Raw genomic sequence first — 18,220 nt, forward strand, 5'->3', positions numbered from 1 at the left:
AAAGAAAAAGACTATAATAGATCCAAGCACATCCAACCAATGAAAATCCCTATGTCCACAATTATATTTTATAAAAACAAAAAAAAAATTACAACAACATATTCATTCTCATTTCAGGCAGCAACTTCTCAACAATTAATTAAAGGGAAAAATGCACCCCATCTGTTGTAAGAACTATATTTTATAGTAACCAAATAGCCATGGCCCCAACTGATGAAAGAAACATCCACTTTGCAGAGAACACTAACTACTGCAGAGAGAAACATAACTGGATTAGGAAACATCACCCATTAACCCGGATCAGAATTGTTACTTTAAATAAGGATTATCAGTTGGTGCTAAAAGAGGGGGGTAACCCAGATGACTAGCCTCTGGTGAAATGAACATTCACACAGTGCTAAGGGCCACACAGATCACTATCGGGTCTATTGAGGGGAACCTTATTCAAGAGGGAGGGCTCAGATTCTCATCACCCTAACCCAGTAGCCAATCTGACCATCCATAACGGTGGGTCAGTCCGATATTCTGTGTCTTCTCACTTGATTCATGGATCATTAATGTTGTTTTCTAACCCAAAATATGTAACTTTCATCCATTTTAGATACAACTTCTAATCTGCAAGAAATACAGCAGAAAGGAGGACAGCTAAATGACACCACAAGGAAACAGTAAGACAAATCCGGAAGTTAGACAAAGTGGTCAGGTCTCTCTAACAAGTCAGCGTAACAAAAGAACGGGGGGAAAGGGAAGGGATGTACTAGGTTAAAAAAAAGTAAGGATCATAACAAGCAGATACAATGCAGGGAACAAACCTGAGATCACAGAGGATATCAGTGTGGTAAAATGAAAATGTACATATTATTGGCTGAAAAAAAGTCTATTGCAAAACCATATGCACTTAGAGTGGTTCCTCAAAAAGTTAAAAATAGAATTAGCATATAATTTATCAGCTCTACTTCTGGGTGTATATTTACTCCAAAGAACTGAAAGCGGGAACCTAAAGAGATCTATATGCCCATGTCCATAGCAGCATTATTCACAGTAATCAAAAGGGAGACGCAACCCAAGCATCCCTCAGTGGATGGATGGCGAACAAAACGTGACATATGCACGCGGTGGAGTGTTGACTCAGCCTTAAAAAAAATGATGAAATCCTGGCACATGCTACAACATGGATAAGTCTCAAAGACATGTCAAGTAAAATAAAACAGTCACAAAAGTACAAGTACTGTATGATTCCCCGTGTACCAGATGCCTAGAGTAATCAAAAGTAGAATGGGGGTCGCCAGGAACTGGAGGGGAGGAGGGAATGAGGAGTTGGTATTTAGTGGGCATGAAGTTTCAGGTTTGGAAGATGAAAAGGTTCTAGAGCTAGATGGTGGTGATGCTCGCACAGCAATGTGACTGCACTTAATGCCACTGAACCACACACTTACCAACTACTAAAATGGTAAATCCGATGTTACAGTATACTTTACCACAACTTAAAAAGAAAAGCATTACTACTATATGACCTAATTTCAGTGAAAAAATGCACATACGTGAACAGAAAAAAATCTGCAAAGACACACGCTAAATGATCTCCAGGTGGTGAAAACTGCACTTTGACATTTATCCATGTTCTGCAATACCTGTACCACCCACTACGTCTGTAGTAAAAGCTGATGTTATGCAAAGGGATCAGGAGGGAGACAAACCATAAGAGACTCTTAATCTCGTAAGACAAACTGAGGGTTGCCAGGAGGGGAGGGGGGTAAGGAGAGGGTGGTTGGGTTATGGACATTGGGGAAGGTATGTGCTATGGTGAGTGCTATGAAATGTGTACGCCTGTACCCCTGGGGCAAATAATACATTATATGTTAACAAAAATAATCAATTAAAAAATGAGCACTAAATTTGATTTCATAAAACTATAAAGTGTCTATAATTTTTTTTTAAAACACACCCAATAAAAAAGGAAAAGGCTACAGAAAAAGATCTGCAGTAAGCCTGAGATTAAAACTTAACTCCTGGGGCACCTGGGTGGCTCAGTTGTTGAGCGTCTGCCTTCAGCTCAGGTCATGATCCCAGGGTCCTGGGATAGAGCCCCGCATTGGGCTCCCTGCTCAGCGGGAAGCCTGCTTCTCCCTCTCCCACTCCCTGTGCTTGTGTTCCCTCTCTCCTGTGTCTCTCTCTCTCTGTGTCAAATAAATAAAGTCTCTAAAAACAAAACAAAACAAAAAAACTTAACTCCCAGTTTTTCTTTCCCCCAGTTTTCTTCAGTTTTACTGAAAAAGCTTACAAATAAAAAATTTACTCTCTAAAGCCCAAACAGAGAAGTGGGCGACAGACTTGAACAGGGACACACCAATGCAGTTGAAGAGGAAGTTCAAGTATCCGATACACACTTAGGGGGAAAAAAAAGATAAGCAATAAATGAAATAAACTCAAATTAAATTACCAATACCATTCTCTCACAATCAGATTGCTGAAAGTATAAAATGCACTCTCAGATGTTCCTGTGATATTAAAATTTGATCACATCTTTATGGAGGGCAATTTAACCCTATGTATCACGTGCGTTTAAAACAGTTACAATACTATGAACCACTGATACAGGAAACACAGATGAATCTCAAAACCAGAGTGCTGAGTGAAAGTGTGTACATACTATGGAGTGCCGTGGCGGCGGGGCTTCCGGGGTAAGGACCCTGTTTTGTATCTTGACAGAGGTTGGGATCACCCAGCTATGTATGCATTTGTCAAAACGCAGCAAATGTGCAGTAAGTATCTGTGCATCATTACAGTGTGCAAATTCTATGTTAAAAGAAAAAATACTGAACTCTAATGATATTCATGTTGCAGTGTTTCAGAGAAATGCACTGCTGCTGGCAATTACTTTAAAATGCATCAGAGAAAAAGGAGGTGGATGGAGAGAAGGACGGGCAGACGGGTATGTGTGATAAAGCAAGCACAGTGCTAATGTAAACTACAGGAGCCGGGTATGCAAATGCTCACCATTAAAACTCCTTCAAGAACGCTGGATATTGGGGGCAGCCAGCTGGCTCCTTCAGTAGAGCACATGACTCTTACTCTCTGGGTCATGAGTTGGAGCCCCACATTAAACATATAGGTTACTTTTTAAAAAATGCTGTATAGGGGCACCTGGGTGGCTCAGGTCATGATCTCAGGGTCCTGGGATCCAGTCCCACATGGGGCTCTCTGCTTGGTGGGGAGCCTGCTTCTCCCTCCCTCTCTCTCTCTCTGCCTGCCTCTCTGCCCACTTGGGAACTCTGTCAAATAAATAAATTTTTTTTTTAATGCTGTATAGTTAAGATTTTTCATTACAAAGTGTTAAAAATATGAAAAAAAAATGGCGAGGAGCCATTAGGCAAGCCTTCTGCAGTGCTAGAAATGGTCGACCTTGATCTGGATGGTGGTGATATGTGGCACAAAAGGGTAAAATTTGTACCAAGCTCTACACTTTCTTTGTACACTTCGCTGACTGCATTTGTACCTCAAAAAATGTCTTAAATAAACAGCAATCAGAATAGGACTTTAAAGTGCATATAATAGCCTCAAAAAAAAATAACGAGTACGATGCAACCAAAACGCATGAATAAGAGTAAGGAAGGGAACAAAGCACAGGTCTTGAACACAAAACCCATCGGACAGAAGAGCCCGACAGGCTGGAGAGCGGAGGAGACTTGAGGACTGAGGCGGAGCTACAGGAGTAGCTTCCAGAGCCTTCCACAGCCCTCACAGACTAGAGCCCAGAGACGGGAAAGACAAGCAGAGAAAAGGAGATTCAGACTGTCTAGATCCCACCATTTGGATGGAACCACAGAAGGGAAATGAACACAAAGAGGGACATCTGAGGAGATAATAGCTCAATGTTTCCTAGAACTAAAGAACATAACCATTCAAAAAATAGTTTGAATCACACTTATCTGCAGTAATCTACACAGACGTAAGGAAACACACCACCATTTTATGAGAAGCTGCTCCTGATTGTGCAATTTCAGTGACTGTGCAACTTAAGTGATCCTTACTCCTTTCCCTATTTTTCAAGCTGTCCACAATGAATGCTACTTTTACAACAAGGAAAAGTAAAAGTTTCCTTTTATAAAACAAATCCAGACCCAAAGGACAAGAGAGGCTTTTTGAAAAACTCCCACCTTGAGGCACCTGGGTGGCTCAGTCAGTTAAGCATTTGCCTTCCGCTCAGGTCATGATCCCAGAGGCTGGGAATCGAGCCCCGCACCCCGACTTCCCCCTCAGGGATCATGCGCTTTCTCTGCGATGAATAAAATCTTTTAAAAAATTAAAATTAAAAAAAAAAAAAACAACCCTCATCTCTCCTTTGCCTGGCTTCCGCCCTATGCTGTTAGAGTGAAACTGTAAGTGGTTGCTGCAAACTTGGGCAAGTCATTTGATCACTTTAACTTCTTTAGGTCTTTAATAGGAACAATAAAATCCCTCCTTCCTACCTCACAAGAGGTTGGGAAACACCAAATGAGACGATGTATAAAAACAGCACTTGGTAAACCACAGAACACTATACAAATGGGGACATGTTATCACAGTCCTTCTAAGCTGGTAAACCCCAACCTCTGAGTCACCCTCCACTGCCCTCGCCCCTCACTCCCCACGTCTGACCTGCCCCCAGCCTGCCAGGTTTTCCTTCGCTCGTTCCCTCCTTCCCCAAGCCATCACACTACATTACCTCTCCCTGGCCTCACCCTCTGCCTGACCCACGGCCACCGACCGCTGGGTAGTGCTCCCCTCCAGCTTTCCCTCACCCCAGCCTCTGCAAAGCTCCTCCTAAAACTTAATCTTCACTAAACAGGTTTACCCTGTAACCACGCTGCTGAAAATGAAAAGCCTTTGGGAGTTGCAGAAGTTCACAGGGCGACAAGGCATTACATGGAATTCACAAACTCCTCCCCCCGGGTTTTCAGGCCCTCCCTCCTACCTGCGGTCAGGTTCCCCAAATTCTGCAGAACAAGTCAATACCTCTCACCCCCACATACAACCCCCCCCCATTCCCTACCTATCCAGGCCTCCCAGTCTTCCCTAGGCAGGGGTGAGGGGTTTGATCTGGGCTCTCTCTGCATCTTAGGACCAATGCAGACCAAGCTCCTGCCTGTTCTCCACACGCCCTCTCCACCCCTCGGGCGCGAGCCTCACTTCCAGCTCAGAGGCCTGCCCCACCTTTCCTGAGAGGGCTGACTGCTGGTGCCCCGAGGCCAGGGCTTGGCCAGTCCTCCTACATCCTCTAAACTAGGCACTGGAAATTCATCTGTTAAATCATTTTAGTACTTAAACTTTCTTTGCCCACCTGAATTTCATAGTAATTACTTCTTCGGTTTTCTGTGTAGCTTCAATATCGATGTGTATATGCTATCTATTCCCACATAATACACTGTTCAGCTATCATGCTTTAAAAAGTTATACTTTGTAAATTCTTCTATAACCTCTTTCTCTCAACTTTGCATTTGATCTCTGTTGACACCTGAAGCTATAACCCATTCATTTTCAAAGTTGCGAATCATCCCGTTTCAATATATTTGAATATACCACAACTTACGTATCCACTATATTGCTGATAGGTATCTGAGTTTAATGAAAAGGTTGCTTTTAGAAGCACTGCTGTTACGAACATTCTTGTATATATTTCTAGTTCACACGTGCAAGTGTGTAAGTCTGAGAGTGAAACTGCGAGGTCACAGGGTCAGACATTCATCTGCACCTGATAAAGGCAACTGTGTTCCCAAGCGCATGAATACTTCGACCTACACAGCCTTGAGGACTGCCTCAAAATACCGTCAAGCTTTAAATGTTTGCCAGTTCATGGCGGTAAAATGTTATTTCACTGTGGCTTTATTTTTTTTTTAAAGATTTATTTATTCATTTGACAGACAGAGATCACAAGCAGGCAGAGAGGCAGGCAGAGAGAGAGGAGGAAGCAGGCCTCCCGCTGAGCAGAGAGCCCACCGCGAGGTGAGGCTCGATCCCAGAACCCCAGGATCATGACCTGAGCTGAAGGCAGAGGCCTTAACCCGCTGAGCCACCCAGGCGCCCCTTCATTGTGGCTTTAAATTGCATTTCCCCAATGAGGTAAACATCTTTTCATGTGTTTATCAGCCATTTGGTTTCCTCTTAAATAACAGGCTGGTCTGCGTCTTTAGCTGTTTTTCAACTGCGCTGTCTTTTTCTTAATTGATGTGTAGTTGTTCTATATATACTCTGGATACTAATCCTTTATTGGTATTATGTGTTACAAATTTCTTCTTCCAGACTATGGCTTTCCTTCCTTTTCATCCTCTTTTGATAAAGAGTACTTTATTTTAAGGTAGTTGAATTTGTCAGCCTTTTCCTTTATGACAAATGGTTTGTGTAACTTGTTTAATAAGCCCTTCCTTACCCAGGGGTCATGAAAGGATTTATATTTCCTTTTACGAAAAAAATGTTATAAACTTCAAAAAGGAAGTTACATAAGCGATCAATAAGCACATAAAAGGTACTCAAAGTTATTGGCCATCGAGGAAATGCAAGTCAAAACCACAATGAAAAACCACTACATGTCCACCAGGATGGCTAAAATTAGGAAACTGATAACACCAAACAGTGGCAAGGATGTGGGGCCACTGAACTTTTATTATACATTGTTGGCAGGAGTGTGAAATTGTAGAACCGTGTCAGAAAAGGTCAGGCAGCTTCTTAAAAAGCTAAACGTACAGCTATCCTCTGATCAACAACTCCGCTTGGTACTTCCCTAAGAGAAATTAAAACATACGGCCACACAATAATTTATAGTAGACTATTCGTAGCAGCTTTATTCTTAATAGCCAACAGTTAGAAAAAATCCCTGTTGTGATCCACCGCCAAGAGAATGAAGAAGTGGACTGGGATCTAGTCATAACAGAACACTGCTTAGCAAGAGAAAACACGCCCACAGCACGTGCAACATACGGGAATTACGCAAACACGGAGCTGAGTACAAGGAACCTTATACAAAAGAATACGTGTTTTGAGATCCCACTGATATGAAACCTAGGAGAGGCAAAAATAATTTAAAATGGATAAAAATCACAATAGTGGTTGCTGGCAGGAGGAATGGGGAAGGAACACAGGAGAACTGTCCACTGGGGGATGGTAACATTCTGTATCTATTCAGATGGTATATACGTCTGTCAAACAAAAAGGAAAAAAATGCTGAACTCTGGTAAGTGACGGGCGTACTGAAGTGTTCAGGAGTTAAGTCCACGATACCAGGAACTTTGAACTTTGTGCAAAAACAGAACATCGTGAGCGACAAGGGGATGGCAAGAGACGATGAAGCACAGAGGGGAAAATGTTAACCGCAGAATCTAGGTGGGAGGGAGACGGGTACTTTGCTGTATGCTTGAAATTTTTCACAATATTAGAGAAAAGACAAAAACATTTTCAAGAGGAAGAGACTGACTTTAAAAAATAAGTGAATATATTGGAGCCAAGTTTGCCTTTGAAGAGAGGCGACTGAAAGATAAACCTCATTCCTCAGCCGTGTTGGTGCCTTGGAGCTTGTAAAACGCTTCTACACAGATTATTTTAAGTGATCCTCACCAAAACCTGGGTATTCTAGTCTCATTTTATGCTTGAGAAAACCGGGATCGGAACTGGGCAAACACCACACAGCCAGTGCTGGACGGGGCCGGACCCAACACGAGGTCCCTCCCCGGCTCCTCTGTGGCGGTGCAAACACACCTCACCGGGGAGCCACCCATGCCACCCGCTGCAGGCAAGGCGCTAACTGCTGACCTGCCACCGGCCCTCTGGGCCGTCCCCCCCCAGAGCTCAAGGAGCCAAGCAGCTCCTGTCCCCAACAGCGCATGAGGGGCACAAGCAGACAGGAAAAAGGCGCGAGTTCAACAGGCCCAAGGTCTACGTCAAACCCACTGGGCACAAAAGCAAGGGCAAGCCCCTCCTCTGAAGATGAGGCCATCTTCAGAGCTTAGGGAAATCTGTGACCTTCTTCCGGTCTGTGTGGAGGGACAGACTGCACACGGTGCCTGCCGCTGAGAGACTTGCCAAAACACTTCTCTGCAAGATACGCCACCACTCTCCTTACCAAGCTGAACAAAAGGAGAACAGGAGGAGGGGACCCAGGAACATTGCTCAACCCTGGCTCGGCCAGATTGAAGGCAAAGGCTTTAGCAATCACCCCACACAGTCATCACTGGCTCCAGGGACTTTGGCTTTCGCGAAGGCACACACAGCACACCCCAACTGTGAAATTTTAACAAGTGAGCGAGCCCCACGGAAGAGGAATAAAAACCCACCCTGCCTTGGAGACTGGTGTCTCTCTGCAGGCATTCACGGAGTGTGCTCACCGCTTTGGGAACTGTAAGGAATCTAGGACATAGTCCTTGCCCTCAAGAGGCCTCTAATCCCACAAGAGGCTCCCGTCAGATCTCCTAGGCCTGCAAGGGCTACAGGGGAAGATCCTAAGAGCAGGGAAAAGAGAGAGCAAGTACAACCAGGGGCTCAAGACAGACGGGCTGGGCCTTGAAGAGGCACGCATGCAGAGCTGGGGTACGGGGTGTCATGCTCTGGGCAAAGGCTGATGGGAAGAACTAGCCCCAAGGGGCCTTCTGGCCAAGGAAGGCTACCTGAAGCCTGGGCAGGAGGAAGGGAGAGCGAAAAGGACTCCTGAGGGAGGTCTGCCAACTCGTGTTGGAGAGCAAAGAGAACAAATGAGAGGGCCTCACAGATGCCTGACTTCAGGTCACGAGGGCAGGGCCAAAGATGGCTGCAACTCTCCAAATGCGGGAAGCTCCAGCAGGGCTGGAACCAACTCCCCCAGCAAGCCATGACTTAACAAAGTCCTGACAAGGTGGGCTCAGGATGCCTGCTCAAAAGCCAGGTGCACCTGCGGCAGCTGCAACGTAGCGGCCGGCCAGAGGATGGGAAATGTAGTGGAGACAGGGAGTTAACAGACAACAGCCCAGGAGCAATGGGTTTGAATACGGCTTAGCGGTGTGAGCGTGGGTGAGCTTCTAACCTGCGGTGCCTTATCTGCAAAATGGAAATGACACCAGTCATCTCACAGGGTTGTAAGGACTTGATGAGATAACATCTGTAAGACATTCGGGCACGGTGCCCGCAACATCAAAAGCATCCCAGAAATGGTGGCTATGATGAATACGGATAGTCTGCACTCCAGGAACCTCTCTGTGCTGAGAAACCAGGCTGAAGCCACTGACCTTGGACAAGACCAAGGGATTACTCACGCTCTAAGCAACTTCGCCCTCTCTTCTTTGATTTTTAATTTTAATTTTTAAAAAGTTCTGTGCTTTAAGGCATTTTAGGTTATTCCGAGACATCTGCCTCACCCTGTAGACTCACATCATGAAACTTCCCCTATTAAAGAGCCCATCCCAAATGAGCAAGCTGTAGAAAGTGAAAAAAAACCAGTGTCATAAGCCATTTCACGGAAACATTTGTGTCAGAAGGGACCACAGGCCTCACCCTCATTTCAGCAAGGAGGGTCTGGGCTAGCCCAGCGCAGGTCTGTGCTGATAGAGTTGTGATACTCAAAACATCTCTCTGAAGAACCACACTTCATGTTAAGATGGTAATGATATTAAGCACTAAAATGATACAGAATATAAATGCAAAGTATTTTTTTATATATAAGAAGAATTCAAGAAAATGAAAAAGCAGTATCTACAGAGGTAAATTATAGTCACGTATTTCAGGAACAGAAAGGTCTCATTTTGTAAACTACACTTTCAGAAGGAAACTTTCAATAATTCCATAATCTACCCAGAGTCAATGACCCCTAGCTGGGGGGAGGGGGGGGAGGATCAGACAGGTCAGAGAAAAATTTGCTTTAGTTAAGGGAAATATAAAAATTTGATTGGCCCACTCTGTACATTAAAAGCAACAAGAAATGTTATTCCACAGCTAAGAAACACCAAGAAACCACTAAACTTTGGGGGACATCAAGCTGGTTAGTTCGGCCAGTTTTGAGGAGGAAGGGAAGAAAAAGAAGGCAGTAAAAAATAAGAGAAAATTGGGAGAAGAGAATGGCAGAAGCAAAGGCTAGCGACAGGATGGAGTGGGCATGAGTGGATTCTGAGCGCTCAGGCGGGAGCCCTCAGTGAGAGGTCAGAGTGTGGCCCGCTGTCACCTGTCACCTGTTATGCACTGCCCGTCCAGCTGCACTAATTAATCCTTCAGTCTTTGGAGGGAAATCTACTCTGCTCACCAGGCTAGAAGTCTTATTCCCTAGTATAAACGCTCTGAAAGGCCAATAACCAGAGATTTCCACAAAACCAGATCTAACCCTCCAGCCTCCACTCCAGGTAAAACTGGTTTCTACTTCCTTTCTATGGGCTGGGTGGATTTTCCACTTCTCCAGCCTGGCTCACACAATTCTCTAATTCGACAGATGTCTGTGGAAGGCCCACTATGTGTGTGTGTGGGGGGGGGGGGGGGATGCAGCAGTGAACGAAACAGACTTGAGTACAGCCTCACAGAGCTATTAAATGACAAATGGGGGGGTCACAGCAATGCACTAGGTGCATAGACAAAGGAGGGGGGCCAACGGGCTCTCCTCTGACACTCCTGCCTCCACACTCAAATCTTTCAAGGGCAACTCAAGTCCAAGTTAAGGAAAGAGAAAACCCAGTAAATCCAGACTGACAAGAAAATATTGAAATGTTACAGTTAAAGCTCAAGCTGATTAAAAACAAAACTCTAAGTGTTCAAACTGAACACAGCATTCATTATCTGTAAGCACACAGACTATAACTCCTGAAATGAATAAACAGAACACTTTTAGAAACACTCAAGTGAGTTCATATATGATGACCCAGCCTAATGTATTACAAGATCCTGAAATACCTTTGGAATCATTAAGAAGCAAATTATGTTTATTGTGTTCTACTGTTAAGTATATTTCTTGTACTTTGAATATTGGTATCTCATGTTAGGAATCATGTCCTAACATGTGGCCTAAGATATAACTCTATAAAAAGGCTCCATAATCGAACAAGTCTGGGAAATGTTGTACTCTCTAAACACCACTTGGAGAGTCACAGTGTATTTTAGGAAATTAAGTTTTCTGACAAATCCTGCATAAAAGAAATCTGCCAAACTTAGTCTGAGCCAGTATTTCCCAAACTTATTTTGACCTGGCTCCTTTTTTCATTTAATGCTTAATAACAGTCAACAGTTGCTTCAAAGAACACACATGGGATACACTGCAGTGTAGGGGGAAACACTAATTAATCTGAAAATGCAATTATCAATCTCCCAAGCATTTTGATGAACTAGTGTTTTCTATATGTACTATCAAAATACAAAAACTTCCCCAATGAATTTCTTTTTGAAATCCATTGAGTGATATGCTGATTTACTGTATTTTTAAGAAAAAAATTTTTAAACATTTATTTGAGAAGGGCAGGAGCAGAGGGAGAAGCAGGCTCCCTGCTGAGCAGGGAGCCCCATGTGGGGCTCGATCCCAGGACTCTAGGATCATGACCTAAGCCAAAGGCAGATGCTTAACTGACTGAGCCACCCAGGCACCCCAAGAAGAAATAATTTTTAATAAACTAAAACTGGATCTTGGTATATTAGTATCCAATACTTGAACTGAATACAATTCAATTCTTGGTATATCAGAATTCAAATTAATTATATAACAATTTGATTTTGCTAAATCGCTGGACGTTTATCTTCTCTAAACATGTATTTTTAGATTTCTGAAATGTATTTGATAATTTTAAAAGATCCATTCCCTTAGGGTGCCTGGCTGGCTCAGTTGATGGAGCATGCAGCTCTTGATCTGGAGATTTTAAGCTGGAGCCCCCACACTGGGTGTACAGATTACTTAAAAATAAAATATTTTTAAAAAGAAGAAGAAAAAGGTGCCTGGGTGGCTCAGATGGTCCAGCACCTGCTTTCAGCTCAGGTTATGATCCTGAGGTCCCAGGATTGAGTCCTACATGGGGCTCCCTGCTTGGCAGGGGGTCTGCTTCTCCCTCTACCCGTCACCCTTCCCTCTTTTCTCTTTCTCTCTCTCTCTCAAATAATCAAATCTTTAAAAAATAAAAAAGCTAAAAAAATGAAAAATGAAAAGAAATGATTCCTTCCCTTAAGGAAAGAACAGCTTTAAAAATGCTGATATTTACCTCTGCCCTATTACCGGAGATACCCACATATAAGTATCTGTAACTGAGATCCGGTATCAACATGTAAAGACTGTAAATAATGAATGTCTTTTTCCGTGCCCCAACTCAAGACAATGGGCTGACAATGGGACAGAATATGTAAGACTCTTTAAAACTCAGGGGCTCTACAAACACCGTGGATAGCAGAGGAACAAGCTGCTGCACCAGAGACGCTTATAAGACAGAGGTGAATTTCAGGGCACGGACACCACCACAAAAAGGCAAGACACAGGGCCTCTTTCTAATACGGCTAATTTGGTGACCTTAAAGTTCATTATTAGTTAATGAGAGAGAACCAATATTAGAGGCCGGTCAAAAACCTGAAAGCTGTTAACACTTTCATATTCAACTTCACCGTGGGATGCTTTTTTAAAGCCAATTGGGTAGGCTTAAGGTCTAAGGACTACACTGACATTAGGAACAGCTGGGGCTCACAGTCTAAAACCATCACAGGTTTCTTCAAGAATCCGTAGAAGGAATCCAACTTCTGATCGTCACAACAAAGTCAGATTCACTTCATCTAGGTTACAGTCTTTTTCACTTTCCTAAAGAAAAGGCGTCATGGATGACTGCTAGAAATTTAACACAGAACGTGAGCAAACGGTATCAAACTTGGGAGGTCTAGCAAACCCCAGTAAACCAGAAAATCCAAACAATTTTACAAATGACTTTTTAAAAAAGCAGCACAACGAGAGGGATGATCAACAATCCGAGGCCATGCACACCAGAATTTTTTTTCTAGTTTAATAAAACATAAACGCATGAAATCCAGCTCTACAATTTCAAATCAGAGAACTGGAAAGCTGTTGCTGTGTGCCTGAATGAACACCTTTTCCCTTTTACTCTCCCCCCCCCCCCCCATTATCTTCCCTTTAGGAAATCTTAACGAAGCTTAAGCTCGGAAACTTTCACAAAACGTACGCCAAGGCGATGCGCGCTGGAGAAGACACCCAACTGTGAAAAGCAGCCACAAAACCTCCCGGTCAAACTACTTAATAAAAAATTAACTTTGTTCTGCTGAATGCTTCAAAAATCGCGGTTCTGATGGTCTTTTCTCATTACATACGCTTTCAGTACAACACGTATGGCAATAACCGTGAACCTCAAATCCAAGTGCAATGGAGCAGAGCTGATGGGGCTTCAGATTACGTCTTAATAGTCCCAGAGAAACTGGGGAACGGCGACCGCATGCGCGTGCAAAGCCGACAGAGGGAGAACAAAACAGGGTGGCAGGATCCAGCGCCGCGGCTTCCCCGGGCTGGCCGCCCTTCCCTTTCCATCACGAGAACCCAAAGAACAAAGTTCACGCGGATCTAACGTTTCGGGGGCGCGCCACAGTATCCTGGGGGTTCCCCGCTCTTGCGGGAGGGAAATGACTCGAGCGCCCCCGGGCAAGTGCGCCGCGGGCCCCGTCGGATGGGTCCCGGGAACCGACGCCGCGGCTAGCAGGGCGTCCCGCTCGCAGTCCCACCGACGAGGGTCGGAGGACGCGCGGCTCGGGCTTCCCTCGGGCCGCTGTCCCGGCAGGCGGGCGCCGGCGCCCCGTCAGAGCCACCCGAAGCCCGGCGAGAGGGCAGCGCCGCCCGCGAGGGAGCCCCGCCCGGCCCGGCCCGAGTTTCGCCGCGGACCGCAAGCCCCCGAGCCCCGGCCGCCCGCCCGGCGCCCCTTTACCTTCCTGCCGCTGCCGTCGCGAGGCTCGGGCTCCGCGAGGCCGGCGCCGCGGGCCGCGGGCGAGGCGGTGGTCTTCGGGCCGGCGGGCGGCGGCGGCGGCGCGGCGGCTCCCGGCGCGTCCTCGGCCTCCTTGCCGCCGTGGTACACCGCCCGGCCCTCGGAAATGTGGATGCTCGGGGCGCAGCCCATGCTGGCGGCGGCGCGCGGACACGCTGGCGGGCAGCCGCGATCCGGTCAGCAAACGGCCCGCCCGGCGCCTCGGGGCCGCCGCGGGCGCCGTGTCATCGCCGCCTGAGCGGGCGGGCGGCGGCGGCGAGCGCGGGTCTCGCGTCAGGAAGTGCGGCCGCCCCTTTTATCGCCGTGCGGGCGCGGCGGCGGCGGCGCTGGGGAGGGGGCGCTGGGGCGGGCAGCGCGCCGCGGCCGCCCCTCCGAACATGCCCTTCCTGAGGCGGGAGCCGCCGGCCGCCTCCCTCACATCGCCGCGCTCGCCTGGCCGCGCCGCGCTTCCGGGGAATTTCGGGGGAGGAGATTTGCGCTCTCCCCACCCGGGCGCGGGCAAGTCCGCGCCGCGCGAGCGACGCCGCCCTGGCCGCGGGGCGGCGCGACCCCCGGGGGAGGTGCGCTCCCCGCCGCGCCCGCCGCCGCCTCCCCGGGCCCGCAGCCGGCGCCGCTCCGCCTGCTGGGCCGCCGCCCCGCGAAGAAACGCCCCTGGCCCGAGCGCCGGCGGCGGGGAAGGCCGGCCTAGACGCTCCTGCCGTTGAGGGGTGGGGGGTCGAAGGGCGCCCGTTGGGGCTGCGAGGCCACAGCCCGCCGGGTGGGGACGAAGCCGCCGGCTTAGGCCGGGTCTAGGGCCGCGCCGTCGAGAAGCGCAGAGGCGGCTGCGCTCTCCGGGGAGCTGCCGGCGGCGCGGCTCCGGCTCCGCGCTCCGGGCCGGGTCTTGCCGGCAGCACGCCGCGCCCAGCCCCCAGCGGTGACCTCCAGCGGGTGCTGGCGTCAATGCAAAGCAGCTGGGGCGCCCGCCGCCACCTCCCGGCGCCGCGGAACACTGGGCATGCGCGGCCACGACGGGAGGGGGCGCGCAGCCCCGCGGCGGGGAGGAGGGAACGGACTAGCCCAGGGACACACAGCCGCCTCGGGCCGGCGGCCGCAAAAATCCGGACCGCTGGGTTCGAATCCCGGGTCCGTAGTTTAGCAGCTGCGTGACTTGGGTCGGGTTACTCTCGCTGAGCTTCTCATTCATGAGCGAGGCCGGCGGACCTCCGTTTGGGGTGCTGGCCGCAGGGCAAGGAGGGTCCCTGCGCTCCGGGTCCCGGGCGGGTGGGCTCCGGGCGTTACCAACCGGGCCGCAGTGCCCCGTGCGCTCCCTCGCGCGCCACGACCTGGAACGCCAACGCCAGGCTGCCCGGGGGACCCGGCGGCGGCAGCGCGGAAGGGCCCTGTCCCGAGACAGGCGGGGGCGCTGCCCTCCTCTCACCTGGAGCCCGGGGCCCCAGAGGCTCCTTGCCGGCGGCCACAGCGCGGCGTCCGCCTGCGAAGTGGGGCCTGGGAGGCTGCTAGACGCGGTCAGAACCGCACCCCCCACACACACACCAGCAGCTCGCTGTGCGACCTTGGACGAGTCACGCAGCCTCTCTGTGCCTGGGCTCCAGCCCCAGTCAGATGGAGGACGACGTCCCTGCGTGTCCACCGCATACCCCCCAGGCGGCCCACATCGGGCCTGCCCGCACTCCCGCCCTTCTTGCGACTCCCGGTCCGGGGAGACCCCGGCGAGGCCGACCCCTCCTTTCCTCTCCGGCCGTCCACACCTTTCCTAACACGGCCCTTCAGCGACCCTGAGTTGCCGCGGCTCGCGCCTCGGACGGGCGACTGTGAAGGCCCGGAGGCGAAATCGGACTGGAGTCCCCGCCCAGGCGCTGGGACTGCGGCACCGGCTCAGGGGCCGGCTCAGGGGCCGGCTCGCCTGTGCGGCCAGAGCGCCGGGAAGCAGCCTCGGCGCCGCTCCAGCCGCAATCTTCCGGGCCCGAGGTGCCCACCGGGCGGTTTCCGGACAGCGGGGAGCGGAAAGGCAGGGTAACCCGAGAGCGCCTGGGTGTTATTCGCCCTCTTTACTAGCCGAGCTGGCCCAAGCCACTGGCACGTGACTCCATTATCAAGTTTAAGCACGTTAAGCAGTAATTACATTTACGCCTCCCTACCTTATAAAAGTACCACCGGCTCAATGATGATGTCTTGAAAGACACAGGAAAAGATTCGTATAATCACCCGTTATTCCACCTAAATTGTGGAGTGTTTACTGCCTTTGTTCTGCAGATTTTAGAAGGAAATTTTCAGGGCAGAATCTGGACCCTTTTAAATAAAGACTTATTCATGAAGAAAACGCTTTGAACCACCAGAGTGCATGAAAGTCTATCGCGTGTCCTCTGTCCTCCCCGCCCGGCCAAGAAGTCAGGCCTTGATGACTCTGGGCATTGACCTTGCCCTCTCCAGTTCCAGGCTGTTCCAACTCTCACTGGTCCCTCCCTTCGCAGGCAGCACCTCAGTGTCCTGGCCTTTCCTTGGAAATCCTTGAGCCCTGAGCTAATTAGGGGGGTGGGGTTGCTTTGTCCTGCCCCCACCCTGCTGCCTCCCCTGGCTGCCTGTGCCTTAGCAAGCTGGTCATTTACCCTCTCTGTTCCCAGAGACCTGCTGGGGAGCAGCGTTCACTGACTCCCAGCTCTGCAATTTGGGAACCCTAGACTTAGAGACTTGAAAGCTAAAAAAGATGCAGGAGCAGACAGGAAAGGAGTCATCTGCCTTCTTCTGGGGTTACAGAGAGCAAACCCCACTCACTTTTTTCCACACCCAGGATCTCAGCCCGAGAGGCTCCAGGAAGTCACAGCCTGCCCCCCTCAGCTTCAAGCCCCTAACATCAATTCCACCCTGCCCCTACATCCCCCAGCCATAACCCTGAGGTCCCTGAACTCTTCACCCTATGAAACCCATGCCCTCAGGCCTCCGTGACAGGGGACAGAAAAGGGGCACATTGACAAAAGTAGCATGTGCCACCCACCGGTTCACCCAGACCTCCCAGACCCCTACAAAGAATCCCGCACTGGGAGGTATCCAAGGAGCTCATTTACAATCCGCATCCTGCTGGAGGAGACGGACTCCCGCCATGCCCAATCCACTCCACCCAGCGTGCCCCGCCCCAACCCCAGGCGGAGCGGCTGGACCCCCACAAGGCTCAGCGTTGTAGCTAAATGTCTGCTTCAGTTATTTCCAGGGTCAGCATAAGGTCAGTGGGGCTGGGAAAGAAGACAAACCAAGGGGTAGGTGCCTGGCCCCAGCCTCTCCCTCTACCACAGTCATTCCCAGGAGACCTCGTGGTGCTCACAGCCCCCCTTCCCCGCAGGCTGTCCATTAGAGACAGGAGGGCGTGGGTTCCTACCCAGCTTTGTGTCTCTAACACCAGAATCTACTCGGTCACCTCACCTCTTCCACTAAAGCTGATCCTTCCTAAGTGAGGTCTCCCTCCTGGTTTTACTGCCTTTTGCACCCAGGGGTGAGCCCTTCAAAGATTGTGCCGCCGGACGCCCAGTTCCCTACACTTCCCCTTGCCTTTCCCACTGAAAGCAAATGGAAGAGCTCCTGCGCCCTGGGGTCTGAATCCCAGCACTGGCCGATGTCACCTTTCAGAGCTGCTTTCCTTCCTTGTGAATGCAGTATTCGTGATATCTGTGTCACCGGGATGAAAGACACTAACCGAAGTCAAGTGGCCAGAATGACTACTACTACGGAGCCCAGCCCAGGTGCCTTCCGTAGCTCCCCACCTTCTCCCAGGGCCATTCAGCACCACTTTCCTCCAGGCCTGCCGCAGCCTGCTGGAAAGCTCTGGAGCTCATGAAATCACCATGAGGATTGACACCCCTACCAATCTGTGCATCAGACTTCATCATGATCATTTCTCTTTCAAAACTTTGTATCATGTGACTTTTTTAAAATGTCATTTTAAAATTACACATTCTATAATTTACACATGAATGCATGCTGGGAAAATAGTTTTAAAAAATCAAATGAAGCAGGAGTATATAAAGTGTTCAGAGCCAAAGGAAAGTCTTCCTTCCGCGCCGCCTCCCTCATTGCTTCCCTATTGCTAACAGTTTGGACCACATGCTTCCCGACCTGTTCTTATGTTAAATGTAATATATTACACACACACGCACACACGCACACACACGCAGAGCTGTTGTGTTGTGACTCGCAGCTGTCACAAACAGAGCTGCACTGAATGTCCTTGAATATATTTTTTTCTGTAGAATGGACTCCATCAAGTTGAATTGCTTGGTCAAAAGCTCTGCCCCACACTGCGC

The 18,220-nt window shown here is 49.2% G+C and overlaps 1 protein-coding gene across 2 annotated transcripts in view; it reads right to left on the reverse strand.

Annotated features, from left to right (window-relative positions):
* PDE8A (phosphodiesterase 8A) overlaps window positions 1-14,505 on the reverse strand; it is a 144,914-nt gene extending 130,409 nt beyond the window's left edge. For both annotated transcript variants that reach the window (XM_046008121.1, XM_046008120.1), the window contains exon 1: window positions 13,872-14,505. In XM_046008121.1, coding sequence (XP_045864077.1) covers window positions 13,872-14,060 — 189 coding nt within the window. In that variant the 5' untranslated portion in view covers window positions 14,061-14,505. The remainder of the gene's footprint in view (window positions 1-13,871) is intronic.
* Between the last annotated feature and the right edge of the window lie 3,715 nt (window positions 14,506-18,220).

Source organism: Meles meles, chromosome 6 (assembly GCF_922984935.1).
Source record: "Meles meles chromosome 6, mMelMel3.1 paternal haplotype, whole genome shotgun sequence".
NCBI classification, from domain to species: Eukaryota; Metazoa; Chordata; class Mammalia; order Carnivora; family Mustelidae; genus Meles; species Meles meles.